General features: G+C 40.3%; 1 protein-coding gene across 2 annotated transcripts in view; it reads left to right on the plus strand.

Annotated features, from left to right (window-relative positions):
- The first annotated feature begins 4869 nt into the window (after window positions 1-4869).
- Window positions 4870-15259, plus strand: part of TTK (TTK protein kinase) — a 40950-nt gene continuing 30560 nt past the window's right edge. For both annotated transcript variants that reach the window (XM_076335449.1, XM_076335451.1), the window contains exons 1-3: window positions 4870-5040; window positions 11105-11249; window positions 11581-11806. In XM_076335449.1, coding sequence (XP_076191564.1) covers window positions 11105-11249; window positions 11581-11806 — 371 coding nt within the window. In that variant the 5' untranslated portion in view covers window positions 4870-5040. The remainder of the gene's footprint in view (window positions 5041-11104; window positions 11250-11580; window positions 11807-15259) is intronic.

The raw sequence follows: 15259 nt of genomic DNA on the forward strand, positions 1-15259 counted from the left end.
AGACAAGATACAATAAAGATGAATAAGATGAATTTCAATGATAAGCCACTTTAGGTATCACATTAATACATCATGCATGGTGTCTATGGAAAGCTAATGATTAGTAACTTATCAAATTAATAAGGCGCATATATATATACACACACACGTCTCACTGTTTTTTTATAGTGTGTTAACAGTCTTGACAGTATTATAAGCAATGGAAGAACCATACCTGCTATAGAGAATACTAATTAATACATACAGCCAGAATGTAAACTGAGGGAGGCTGAACTGTTCTACTTAGTGCATTTGCATCATTATAATCCGACTCCAAGAAGAAAGGGACAGCTCAGAGAAAGAGCTGCTTTTAGCAGCCTCAGGCACACTGCAGATACGGGATCAGCTTATGAAGAATCCGTCTGAGAAAAAGCTAGAGGAAAGATGTAATCTTAAAGAGCTGGTCAGGACACAGAGCCCCACGGTTCCGTTACAGCTAAATGAAGCTTCAAAAAAAATAACCAGTTATCGCTTAAAGAGGAAAATATTTTCAGATGTATTTTAAGTAAGTTTGCATTATCTCGTTTCTCTGCTCTGCACTTTGTAATCAAGAACTGAACCCGGGCAGCTCACATTTCCCTTTCCGTCTCTGTGGGAATCGGGAATGTCGACTGGAGCCATGCCAGCGCCCCGGGCGGCAGGGAACCTACTTCGACCGCCCCTGACCAGCGCTCGGGCGGGAGCCTCCCCTCACCGCTCCCCACAGCCCGTCAGGGAAGAGACGCCTGCGGCGAGCCAGCCCACCAGCAAAAACCCGCCACCGCCGCCGAGGGAAAGCCTTCCCGCGTTCCCGTCGCTCCAGCCGGACAGCGAGGAGCTGCCTTCTCCCTGCCGAGCAGCGCGCCGACCCTCTCCTCTCAGCTCTAGGGGGAAAGGGCTACAGGGCCGGGCGGGAGGACGAGAGGGTGGGAGTCCCAGCGCCCCCTCAGCAGCTCGGGCGGCTTTAACGGCCCCACCGCCCGCCCGTCCACAGCGCGCCTGCGCACAAGCCCCCCTCCCGCTCCAGGGCAGCAGGGCGCGGCGCGAGCATCGGGGGCCCCCATGAGGCGCTGGGGAGGGGAGCGGGAAGGCGCCATGACTGTTATGAATAGCGCTGCTGCCGCCGCGACTCCCCTCCAATAGACAGGCGGGCTCCGCTGTTTTTCCCTCCTCTGGCCAATCAGCGCTCGCTTCCTCCCCTGCCCCGTGAGCCGTTCTGGCCAATGGGAAGCGGGCTCTTTGGGCGTCACTGATATTCAAACCGAGAGCGGCGCGGCGCGGGCGCCCTTGCCCGGCCGGAGCCTCGTCCCGGCCCTGAAGCAGAAGCAGGCGGTGAGGGTGAGTGCGGCCGGGCCGGGCCCCGGGGCCAGCCGGGCGATAGCGGGGTGCGCGTCTGGCGGTAAAGCTGCTGAGCGGCGGAGCCCGCGCGCCCCGGGCTGCGTGTGGCGGCGGGGCTCGCCTCCCGCCGGCCCCGCCCTCCCCTCCCCGCCGCGGCCGGGAGGCGAGCGCTGCCCGGCGCACGCCTGCGGGAAACGGCAGTGCGTGGGGCGGGCTCCTCGGCTCTCCGGCCCTGCGGGCTGGGCTGCGGCGGGGCGCTCGGCGGAGAACGGGGCCTGCGGCTCCGCTGGGCTGCCGCCCCGGCGGGTGAGGAAACCTGGTGTCTCTCCTCGTCTCCCTCACCGCCTTTTCTCACTGTCTTCCTCCTTTGTGATTTTGTTTTTTAACCTGAATTTGATGAGGGATTTCGAGAGTGGTGTTGGGTTTGGTTGTTTTTTTTTTTTTTTCTTATTTAAGTCTGGTATATTATGAAACTAAGGGAAAAAGAAATCCTGGATAATGCAGCTGGCTGCAGACTTGGCAACGGATAATAAGATGTAATTGGGTGAGGATATCAATCCATCGTGCAAGTTATCTTCAGTTAGGCTGAGGAGTAGTACTTTCTAGAAATAGCAGACCCGTGCTTGATACTAGTTTACTCAAATTGGTTTGGAAACAAGAAGGTGTATGCGGGCAATGAGAAGGAAAAGGAGAGGAGGATCTTGGAACGTGTATCCATTCAGCTCTGGCTAGTGCAGGTGATAAAGCAATAGCTATTCCTGAAATGATACCCTAAATTAAAACTACTCTGTTATGTCCCTTGTTACTGCTTGGCTATGTCCTTCAGAACTTAAAATTGTGTCTCAGTGGTTTTGTGTGCTGCTCTGTTCTCTGCTGCCCCTTGGTAACTTTTACATGCCCGACAGCCTCTGGTTTGTTTATGCTACAGTAGCTCACCTGATTCTCTGCTGTCGAGCCTTTTTCTGATTAGCCCTGTTTTCTATCTTTGAGTGTCTTTTTTTTTTGTAGCTAACACTAGAATTTCTATTTTTCCTGTTTATATTCATAGTTAATGTTGCTAACTGTTTAAAATTATGAATCTTTTTTTTAATGTCGGGCGTTTTTGTTTCCCTTTAAGAAAATCCTGATTTAGGCTTTAGGACTTGTAAAAACAAACAAACAAAGATTATGTGTGCATATAGTTTTTTTTAAAGCCTAGGCAGATGCTTCAAAAACACCACATTTCTATGTATTTTGGGAAATAGTGGCTGGGTAAAGGCTTCTACTAGTGGCTGCACTAGGGAACGGGTTAGAAGTGAGTTAACAAGTCTGTCTAGTTGGATAGCTAATTAATAATCTTTTAACCCAGTCTTGTAATCAGGGTGTCATATGGTATGTGAAGGGAGCTGAAGTTGGAGAGTATTTGGAGGGCTTTGCCACTCATCTGAGTTCAGGTTTTGGTGACTGCTTATGGAACAATCCAGCTTGATGCTTTCTAGTAACAGCAATTTTTTAACATCTGTCTGGAGCAAGCAAAAGTCGCAGGATTTCTTTCATGTTCCTACTATTGCAATTTGCTCTTTAGACTTTAACCTAAAAGCTTGTATCGTTCAGCAAGCAGATCTGCTTTCCCATGGGTTTTAGAGAAACTCGTAAGACATGGTTTAGTGGTGGACACGGCAGTGTTAGGTTAATGGTTGGACTCGATGATCTTAAAGGTCTTTTCTAACCTAAATGACTCTGATTCTATGAAAGCTGGTATCTGCTCCTTCAAAGGAGTAACAAAGACTAACTTCTGCTATAGTATCTACAGAACAATAATTGATAACTGGATGAATGACAGATAATGCCATGTGTTTCTGAAGATGGTTGTGTGTTGTTATCACATGTTTCCATCCATACTTGCCTTGAACCAAGGTAGCAAGATCTCAAAGACAGGAACTTTTAATCGCTTAAATGTCTGTGTAATAGATCCCAAAGTTCAGGAAGGGTCCTTGGTAGTACTGTAGTGTGTTTTGGCAAAGTTGATGTAACTGCACTTGGAGATAGTTCTACTTTCTGTAACTGACAGCATTTGCTGTACTACCAGCAAGCACGTGAGTCTTTGCTTAAATGGTGAGCACTATTAAATAATGAACTGAATACATCAGCAGAACAATGCAAATACTGTAGACAATGAAGGCTACAGTTAGTTTTCCCTTCTTGTTTGTGTATCATCTTTCTGCATAGGAAAGGAAGGCACCAGAAAACATATGCATGGATCAAGTTCCTCATTTAGAGGTGGCAATTTTACCTCTTCTACACAGAGTAGAGGACTTAACTCAAAGTTCTTCAACGTATAGTCTTTTGACACTAGTAGACACTTTAATCAGACCATAGGAACAGAGCTAAACAAATATTTAACATAACAGTTGTAGCCGCAATGGTCTGGGGGTATAAGGAAAATATAGGTAATAGGATAACATAACTATATTTTACTAGGCTGATCAATTCACTTGGAGGAAAAAAGCCAGGCAAGCTCTTGGGTACTTGCTTAAATCTTTTTCTGCACTCTACACCTCCTCAGATAAACAGATGCAATATTCCAGTAGATTCCAGGGGTAGGAAGAGTGTACCTTTTTGTTCAATAATTAACAAGTATTTTCATACTTTCTCAAAGTTTGCATTTGAGGAAAAACTGCATCTGGCTCCATTCAGAAACTGAACAAATAATGTAACACAGCAAATCCAGTATTTAAGACTGGATGCTATTATTTCTCTTTAGTATCAATAAATATTGTTGGGTGTATTACACATGAAATCCTATGGATAATCGGTACTGCCACTTCATCCATTTACAACATATACTGTTCTTTTAGTCTCTGTCCCGTGGCTCCTTATTTAGTGGGTCTTTATGAGGGGTTGAGGCTACTTTACTATGCTTTTTTAAAGGTTGTTCTGTATCTTCCTGATCTCTGCATTCATGTTCTCCCTATTCTTTGCTTCCCTGTCTCTAATGTCCTCTCCTGTATGGCTTTTCTGGGTCTCAAATGTGCTGCCATGTAGCCATGGCAGTTAAAAGCTCAGTTCCTACTGAGTGCATGTGTAACAGCATGTTGCTACTTTAGGTCTTTGCTCTCTTGTCAGATTTTGAACGCACTTCACACAGAGAAATAAATGGCAAATGCTTTCTTTAAAAGTAATCATGAAGCAGATTAAGCCAAAATGAGACTGAATACTTGCTTACGGTTGAACTTTGGCATGACTAGAAAGATTAGTTGCAAATCATGACAATACACAGGTGATTATGCCCTTAGTGTATTTTTTATCTGTAAACGTCATAACAAGCTGACACATTTGGAAGTGCTTGCCCTTAGTCCAAAAGCAATCTTTGAGCTTTTTTTTACTGTTTTATTACTAACTAGGAATAGTTTTATTGATTTAATGAAAACTATATTTCTGGGATGTCATGAAGATGAGGCAAGCTTACAGGGTATACTGATACTCGTTTACTTTTCAATGTCTAACCATTCAATTTTTGATACACAGGAACTTCTTCAGGATGGAGAGCTACATTTCTTGCTTCTGCTGGATTCTTGGGATCATCTGAGATAGTCTGACCCTCATCCATGTTATCTTTTTGACAAGGCATATCCTTCCTTCAGGAGAGGTTCTCTCCATATAGTACACGTTGAACCTTGAACAGTTAAGCGGCACACCAGAAATGTAAGTTTGACATGTATTGATGAGAGTTAAGATCAAATTTATGCAGAAAATAATTTTTTTTTTGGTCTACTACATTGGCATGCTATCACTGTAAAAAGAATAATGAACCTTTTACATTGGTGAGGAAAAAGTAAGTATTGGGTTTTAAAAAAAATCCATCTGGGAATTGCTGGCAATTACAGTTGTAATGAGAGATCACGATATTACTAAACCTGAGATAAGTTTCTTTTGATCTTCTTGGTGCTTCAGGTTTTGGAGAAGCTAACTTCATCCATAGTTTGAGGGAATGGGTACAGTTCAAGGACAGATCTTTAAGGATATTCTCACCCATAAAGAGGAGATTTGGAGTATTGAGTTCCTGTAGCCCCCTCTACTGTATTTATCAAAGGCAAAACTGCAATATGTACCAAAATCTTCCCTCTGAAGAGACAAATGTTTTTTTCCCTATGAAGTAAATAAGTATCATCTTTAGAATGGCACATGAACAGTCTTTGCTACAGTAATCACCTATATAATTTTTAGCAACATAATCTCCAAAAGATGGGACAGTTTACAGAGCCAGTCTCAGAACAACCTAAGATTTTTCCCAATGCGCTTTAGGGAGAAACAGGTATTAAAGGAAGTTCCAAACAAGCACTGAAATTAGAATTTATTCAATGTACTACTTTTTTTAAGAAAAATTAAGGGAGGGTTCTTTTTTATTTAGTCTCAGCTCAGTGAAACAAAAATTGTTTTTCAGATAGCACTGATTTAGCATGCTGTCTCTAGCTTTCATAGTTTTTCTTCTGTATAGGTCTTGCTTACAGCCCTATTTGGGGGATGCTTGCTTATACTTTTCTTAGACCACTGAAAATATTTCATTTTGTAAATGAAGGAAGGAACCATTTTCAGAACTTAGTGCTTTGTTTGCTTTTCTGCAAAGATATTATGCAGTCATGTGTTGAACGTCTCACCAGGCTCCAAGAGTTGTTAAAGTGATGCTAAGACCTTTTGATAGTGGTAATGTACATGGTGCTTTTGCCAGACTAAATCTTGGAGTTTACACAAAACCCCCGTGTGTTGAACCTACTAAAACAACACTTCTGTGTAGACAAGAGTAGACAATATTCTTGGTGGGCCATTGCTAATGCAGGAAGAACATGAAATATGCCTACTTCTGCTGTATAAGCAAGCCCTGTAAACATGAAAATCTTTCTGGTTTATGGTCTCTGCTTGGGGAAGGCTGAGAGTCTGCTGCTTTTAAAGAAATGCAAACTTGTGACAACTAGTGCTCTAAAAATTAATTGTGAGGCTTCCTGAAAGTGGTGCCAGGTTTATTTTTTAGATAGTGGAATTAGAGGTAGATGAACTTACTTTATCCCATTCAATTACATCTCCATCAATAATTAATGTAAAATAGATCTAATCTCTCTGGGCCTTCCAGCAACTTTTCATTGACTTGTTATACCTGAGTACAAAAGGAACAAAGACCAACAATTCACTGTAAAAATAAACTTTGTCTTTCTTTGAACCTATTTAATCTGTCCAGAGTGCATTACCTTCCCTGTGAAGCTGGGCCCAGCTTCAGGGAAGTCAAATCCCCTGGATATGCACTTAATTCACCACAGTTTTTAATATTAAAATTCTGTTCATTAGATGCATGGAACATTGATTAATGTGGGAAAAGGTGTGATCGGTGTGTTTCATGAAAATGTAAAAGATCTTTGTTGTAGGTGAAAAAAGAAGAAATAATCAGTTTTTCTTCAGTTTATTTTAGCACGCTCGCTCTGCTCAGATTGCCTAGGTGATTATCTCTCAGCTATATCCATGTATTATATTTTAGCTGATAATAAACTGATATAGCACTGAGGATTTGGCATAAGTTCCTTTAAAAAAAGTCTTTAAACTTCTAAATCCACATCCTTTTAGAAACTTAAAAATAGGTGTCACTTGTCTTTGGCAATACCCCTTTGAACAAAGGAGCATGTGAGTTCTTTTCCACTTACCTGTTGTGAAAACTAATTGCTGTAACCTGTGGCAAGGAGCTTAGATTAACATTGTGTGCTAAACTTTTAGACAGAATAAAAGGAGGATGGTAATGGGATCATAGCTCATGTTGGCTTTATGGATATGTACGTGCAGGACACTTCTGGTTTTAGGTGTCTTTCCCCTTTTTGTGAATTGCCTATAGCAACTCCAGGGGAGGAACAGGGGCTGTGAAGAGGAAGAGAAGACTAATTTTGTGAGAGATAAAACCTGCAAGGATCTCTTTCTGTGAGGCTTTTTGTTCTGGAGCTGTTAGAATTTGAGCCCCTGGCTTTTGTTGTAGTCTGAACTTTGGCTACTTGCTGTATATTGGGCATGTACCACTTGTTAAAGCAGTAGAGGAATCTCCTGGAGGAAGGGGATCATCAGGATGGGATAAGCTTGTGCTAAACAGGGAGGATCTAGAAGTTTGTTTGCTTTTGGTGGACAGATTTGGCTACATAATGTAAGAAGTAACTACAACTCTGTAATAGATTCAGATGTGCATATACAGTAAGGACTATGGAAACTTGTGTTAATATTTTTTAGAATATTAATTGATTATTGTGATGGGAAGGGGATGTGAGCTGGGAAGGTGGCTGAAATGTGAAAGTATCAAATAAGAAGAAAAAATGCCATTTTCCTCACAAGCGCTTGCCTGTGCTGCATTTGTTGAAATTGCCGAGTGTGCTTGTGTGTTCACTAGCTCTGCTGGAAAAAACCTCCAAGCTTTTTGTGTATCCCCAAGAGACCTTTTACTGTAGCAGTGGTTTTCAGCATTTACTGATTGGTGGAGCTCTTAAATCTGCTAATGAAGTGCTGGACAGTTATAATTTCAGTATAGTTTAATTTGCTATGTCTTTGCTGCTCTGTGTTGATCTGAAAGTTAGACACAGATCAGTCTTGAGTACCACTGCGCTGAGACTTTAGGGTGAGGGGCATAACACTTCTTACATTTATTTAGACATGTTATCAACTGCAAACCTAGATTTAAATTACCAGCTTAATAAATGATTGCAAACACTTACATATAGCATTTAATAGCTAAGCTACTCTTACGAAAGATTAAAAAAAAATCTTTTAACTTTTCCAAAATACCAAGTTCAGTGATACTCACTTTTACCTTAACTTTGTTTTTACATTTTTCCCTACATTCTTTCTTTCTTCTCTTTCAATGCACTCTAACGAACCTGTGTGCATTCTGCCCACATTTGTATTTAGGAACTTGTAAGCTCTTACCTAGTTAGCTTGTTCTTTAGAAAGAATTCTACCTCTGCTGGACTTTCCTTTTCACCTATAATATCTTTTCACACTTCTATGTGTCTATTAAACTTCCAAGATCGTGACTATCTCTCCTTGTGGTGAGAAGATTGTCCTCTTACTGTCACAAGCTGTGCAAAATAATGCTGTAGATTCATAGTGTATCTTTTAAGGTTTATATTTGTTTTCTTACTGATATGGTGTATTTCTCCTGTGCTCTTTTCAGGCAGAGATGCATAACTCATCCCTGTCTCATCACAGCCTTAATTCTGCTAAGGCTTCCCCAGAATTATTCATTGTTTGGTTTAGTTTACATGTAAAAGCAGTGGTAATTGTCAAATATTTTCCTGTCTTCACTGCTAACCGTGAGAGCAGAGATTGGAGTTAAATTCATTTATCTATGCCTTTGCCCACTTTTAGCCAATTTTGTTCATGCTTCTCCAACACAATGTTAGTTGCAAAGAAGCTTTGTAATTCAGTTTTCAGATTGAATTATAGTGAATGAATTTGCAAGGTGTTAGAGTCAAATGTAGGCATACAGAGACAGGTTTGTATAGCATACCTCTGAGTAAAGAAGACTCTGTATCTTTTGTTAGTAAGCTGCCACCCACATCAGTGATGCTATCACATCCTTTGAAAAAGTAATATGGCTTGTTCTTTGGGAACATGCACAAGAGTTTGCCCTTCCTGAACAGAGAGACTATAGAAAGGTTAAACATACATAGCTTTGTCTCAATAATGTTCCTAATACTTACTTTTGTAAGCCTCAAATTACTCCAGTTATGTGGAGATAATTCTTAGTAGCTGACGAAGTACACAAATTTGCTTTAGGATTCTCCCAGCCTCCACAGAGGCTGTGAAACTCTGTGCAGATGTCTTTGGTGTTTCATCTGTGAACTTTCCTCATCTTCTGATTAGTGTCTCCTGGCTAGCCCTCCCCTCCACCATCAGTTTTTAGTTTGTGTTAGATTGTATTCCTTAATAAAGCAGACGTTCTAGCCAGGAATTAATACAAAAGTTGAATATTATTCATTCCAAGCGATGTAGTACAGTAATTTGTTACATATCCCTTACTGGTTCACTTGTATTCAGTGGTTTGTGTAATGTCTTAGAATGAATCCTTTTGGATAGACATCTAGGCGGTAAAATTTTGCAGCAGCAAAACTTAGTGAGAACTAGGACAAGGAACTATTTCAAAATGTTTGATTTAGAATCTCAGTGGTATAAATAAGTGCACCACGTTTCAATTAAGTGCTGCTTTAGAGAAGGATAATGTTAAAATTGAGGCACAACAAGAATAATCTGGTATTTTTCAGAGCACATCTCACTGTCCAACTACACATATAGTATGTTAAATCAAAAAATATCATGCCCATTACAGAGAGGAAGTAATGCTAAAAGATGGGTTGTAAGTATCTCATGTCTTGAAACTTATTATTTCTACTGTAAGTTATACCTGTGATGGAAAAGAGTAATATTGTTAAAACTTCAAGTTTATAGTGTCGAGTTTTCTTTCCATATGAAAAATGTTTACGTTTAAGGGAGGTGTATGTGTGGGGTGACACATCTAAGGTAGTCTAACCAAGCCTTACAGGTGTCATCAAATGAAAGTTTCTACTCTCTGCCTTTCCTTTCTCTTGTCCATATGGTGACACAGTTGAGAGTGCAGGAAAAACATCAAGCAAAAAGATAAAAGCTCTCCCCCGTTTTTTTATGTAGTTTTCTCCCTGATCCAGGTCACCATGAAGTCTGACAAATACTTGTTCCATTGCTGTTTATTCAAGAGAAGTGGCAGGAGTGTATGGCTAGGAGGAGGACTGCCTCTTAGCCATCTGTTGTGGTTTAACCCCAGCCGGTAACTAAGCCCCCACACAGCTGCTCGCTCACTCCCCCCAGTGGGAAGGGGGAAAGAATCAGAAGAATAAAAGTGAGAAAACTTGTGGGTTGAGATAAAGACAGTTTAGTAGGTAAAGCGAAAGCCACATGCACAAGCAAAACAAGGAATTCATTCACCGCTTCCCATGGGCAGGCAGGTGTTCAGCCATCCCCAGGAAAGCAGGGCTCCATCATGTGTAACGGTGGCTCGGGAAGACAAATGCCATCACTTTGAACGTCGTCCGCTTCCTCCTTCTTCCCCTAGCTTTATATGCTGAGCATGACGTCATATGGTATGGAATATCCCTTTGGTCAGTTGGGGTCAGCTGTCCCAGCTGTGTCCCCTCCCAACTTCTTGTGCACCCCCAGCCTACTTGCTGGTGGGGTGGTGTGAGAAGCAGAAAAGGCCTTGACTCTGTGTAAGCACTGCTCAGAGTAACGAAAACATCCCTGTGTTATCAACACTGTTTTCAGCACAAATCCAAAACACAGCCCCATACTAGCTACTGTGAAGAAAATAACTCTACCCCAGCAAAAACCAGCACACTATCCTAATCTATGGATTCAGGATGTGATTTAATACAATAGACTCATAGCTATTCAGGCAACATATCTCACCCCTCATTTTATTGAAACACTGGATATACCTTATTGGAAAGGGCTACTGTGAAGCATGGACTAGTATTTGGGCAGATCAGTTAAGTACCAATTCCTTTTGCTCATCTACATTGGCTTCTGCTAAGGAGTTTACTTGTGCAACTACATTGACAAAGGCTTAATAGAGTATTTATGTTACATAATGTGGTTGAGTCTCAATTAATCTGCAAAATACCATGGGGAAAGCCGCTCGTGTATAATTCCACTTAAGGTGAGCTACAACAGGGTTCTTCAGTAACTTCACTGTTTTTTAACCTTTTCACTGCAGATGGAGGAGGAGGACCTAAGCGAAAGAGGATTGCCACAAATTGCTTCAATCATGAATAGAGTTAGAGACTTGAAAAACAAATACAGAAATGAAGACAATATCACAGATGAACTTAACTGTACTAAAATCTCAGCTGATACAACAGGTATGTGTTTTTGTTATTCTGTTGTTGCTTATGCAGCTGATCTTAATGGCTCTTTCACTCTTAGTCTACGTTAACTGAAAGGATGTAAGGTTTAGCGTGTCTTCAATATTAATGACCACAAAATACTTTTAATCTCTCCTTGTTTCTTTAGTTAACTGTGTTGCTCTAATCTTGTGTGTAAAAAACAAAACAAAACACCCCCCCAAAAAAACCCAAACCAAACAAAAAACCCCCCTCACTAGTCGTCTTACATGAAAGCTTGTAAAAAGTGTTTTCTTCTGTTCATGTTTGCTGCAGTTTTAATCAATCTCCTTTGTTATTTTTCTGTCAGATAACTCTGGAACTGTTAATCAAATAATGATGACAACAAATAATCCAGAAGATTGGCTGTGTTTTTTGCTTAGGCTAGAGAAAAAGGGTATTCCTCAAATGGATGTTAGCCTACTGAATAGACTCATTGGTCGTTACAGTCAAGCGGTGACTGCATTACCTGCCGAAAAGCATAGTCAAGATGAGAGCTATGCTCGCATCCTTGTGAGATTTGCTGAGTTGAAAGCGTAAGTATAAATTTTCAGTTTTCAATATAAGAACTCATCATTCAGAATTCTGAATTTGAATGTTGATAATAATAGTTTGCTTTCATTAGTTTCTGCAACAAATTATCATTTTGAGTAGGGATATCTTCATATCGACTCCTTGAAACTGAGCAGCTTCGGCTAGTCAGCTTATCTGTTGCCTCCACAGTAGTTGCATTTTTTTGTATATGCTAGTAAACATGATTGTTCAGAGCTATTTAATTTAGAAATGTGAACGCACTTTTTTCTGGCTTCTATGTGTAAGGTACCTGAGGAAATAGCATGAGACTTTTTTTTTCCTTCAGCTTTATACTTCAGCTCAAAAGAAGCTGCATGGGTGAAATCTGATATAACTTTGGGTAACTCCAATCTGTGTATTAAACTGTGTATGTTGTAAGTTAGGATTAATTTCCCTGTGGACTTCTATAACTGATTTGTCTGTGACGTAGACAATTTGCTATTATCTAATCCATCTAGTCAAACCATAGTGGTCTATCCCTGTCTAGTCTGCTTTCTCCCTTGCTAGGAAAGATGCATCCCAGCTACATTAAATAGCTGCCTTAGGGTAGGAAGAATGTCTCGGAACATCATTCTGTACTTTCATACTTATGAAATTAGTTTTGATTGTGGCCATTTATTGCTTTATTCAATCCTAATTTGAACAGTGTGGTTGTTCGGATGTTTTCAGACATAATTTGGGACAGGGTTGTAATTTGATTTTTTTTTCTTAAGGAGTTCTTTTGTCACTTGAAATACCATGACAGTGAGTATTTTGATGAAGAGCTGCGTTTTAACATGTGGCAATCCTTAACAATTAGAGTTGAAGCAGATGGTCTTCCAGTTAGTCTTTTTCTGTTTCTTGTATGTCCTTCCATTTGGCTTTTTGGCAGGTGGCTTGATCTTGCAGTATGATATGGTCTACTTCTTTGTCTGTACTGTCATTTGCATGGATCTTGCTGCATCACTATTTACTAAAAGCATACAACGGAAGTAATCTGTTGAATCTACTGTTGAGAAACAAGCAGGAGTGAATAATGACCTGCTGTGAATCCTTAGTATCTTGAAGAGGTAAGGTGTTTTTGTGTAAGTGGAGTAAAGCATATGTTCCAGAAGGACCTCCCGTCTTTGAAGATACTGAGAGCTAGTGTTCTTGTTTAAAGGTTAGTTGCTTTTCCTCAGAACAGAAATTGTGCAACATAGGTTTCCAGCTCATACTTTCCGGAATTTCTTTTCCAGAATGGTGATTGGATGCTATTATCAAATCACATCTGTTATCTCCTTACGGACAGTAGGAGTTTAAGTTCAGAAATATTATTTCCTACCTCCTTAATAACTTTAAAACTTTTGGACTTCTTTCCACATGCTTTCAAAGGTGGATACTTCTTAAATGGATACTAGAGCTGTGTTCAGTATTCTGTGTATTGTATTGCAGAAAGCAAAACTGAAGGCACTGTCAGTAGCCTGTTAATGCTAGAACGCATGAATATTATTAACAGTTTTTGTCGTGGTGTCCCACTGAAATGTCTTTAGCTGCTTCACTGCTACAGCCTTTAGGGACCCTCTTGGGAGAGTAGCCTATCTTGTTTCGCTATTAAAATGCATGATCTATAGCTATACTAAAATACCTTCTGCTTTGGTAACCAACATTACTGTAGAATCTACTTAGCTCCCTGGGTAGTTCAGACCTGCTCTTTTTGCCTTCTGCTTCATATTTTTAATTGGCAAATACCATCAGTCATATGTTTCCTGACTTGCTAATGAAAATTATTTTTAAAAAAAGATGAACAACCCACTCCCAAACCCCTCTTAAAAAATGTACCCACCAAAATCTGACATAGCATCAATCCCAATGGAATTTTGCTGTCAGTATCTCCCTAAATCTGAAAATTACTTTCAGAGATTAGCCAGTTCTTAATAATTTATTATAAGCTAATGCTTTCTTATGTATTGTGGTGTATAATAAAAAGTCAATTATTTATATGAAACTACTTCTATGAACTACATGTGTAACCTCACTAGAACATGAAATTGCTTTTGACTGATCAGATCTAAAAAACCAACAACGTTTCTTGTCTGTAGTTTTTGGAGACTAATGTTAGGTTAATCAGTGAGTGGTTATTTGGATTTCTTGCGTTTGGCACGTTGACTCAATGCTCGCAATTTTCTTGGCATTTGAGATTTCCCTGGTGTTTCAGACTCGCCTCCTCTGTTCGTGGCTGTCAGTTTGTCTAGTACTATCTATTTTGTCTCTCTGCTCAATTTTAGCTTCTGCTAGGAAGTCATGAGATAAGAGGATTTTCTTTAGAGTGCTTCTGATTTATTTTTTTTTTTTTTTTTAGCTATTGCAAGTAAAGTAACACTTTGATACATAGGTGCTCTGATGATACTGCCTTTGGTGGGGAGAAGAAAGGTGCTCTTCAGTGGAGTTCTGTTTGCTGTTCTCCCAAATGTTCCACCTAACAGGAAAAGCAAGTCAGAGCATCACAAACTTCAGAAGCAGTGACAATGGCTTAAGATTTTAGTGTCTATTGGCATCAACATCCTTTTCTTCTGATTAAGCCGGATTATTCCGTTCTTGGCCCTGGACCTGTCTTGTCTTGGTATCTTCTCTAGCTGGAGCCTGACTATGCCAAAACCTTTTCACCTATTATGATACTGAGGTTGTTTGAAGAACCCTTGAATGTACGCTAAAACAGACAAAGGTGAACAGCCAGGTGCATCTGTGATTCATTATCTGTATCGCACATTAACCATGCCAGGCCTGCTTTCATGTAATGCGGCTGTAGCACAGTGCCACCAAGTGCGTGGCACTTGATGCCTGTTGCTAACGTTAGGTCTTGTTCTGCATATTGCTATTCAAGTCGTTGCTGCTTTCTACAGGAACTTAAATTTTAACGTGCTTTTTGAAAGTGAATGTAATTCAGATGTTACAGCTTAATTTGTTACTCCGACTTTGCCTGCAGATGGGTTATTCTGTGCCTGTCCTATTGCTTTGTATGACCAGAGCTGAGTTTAATAAACTTACTGGAGTCCAGTAACGTGCCTAAACTATGATAGAGACTTTTCTCCTTCTTAATTCTACTGGAAATATGTTCTTTTTAGCTTTGTGTTGTATTTTTCTGTACTTATTTTTTAAGCCATCATCATAAATTTTTCACCGTCCCCACTTCTAAGTACTACCTTTGCTTATCTGTTGAACCAGGGTGGAATTTTGGAAGAAATTCCTTTATTTCTTGATTGTGGATTTTGCTAATAAAAGTGTTAAAAGAACTTTTTTTAATATTAAAAAGGGGGAGAGAGTCCATTGGAATGTGATGTTAATTTATTTCATAGTGATATAGATTTGGGCCTTTTCTATCTTGACAAGTATTTACTTAAGCTGTAGATCCTCTGGAATATTTAAATGTTGGTGTACTGCATGCAAGCATCTCAGTT

This window comes from Aptenodytes patagonicus, chromosome 3, assembly GCF_965638725.1.
Source record: "Aptenodytes patagonicus chromosome 3, bAptPat1.pri.cur, whole genome shotgun sequence".
NCBI lineage: Eukaryota > Metazoa > Chordata > Aves > Sphenisciformes > Spheniscidae > Aptenodytes > Aptenodytes patagonicus.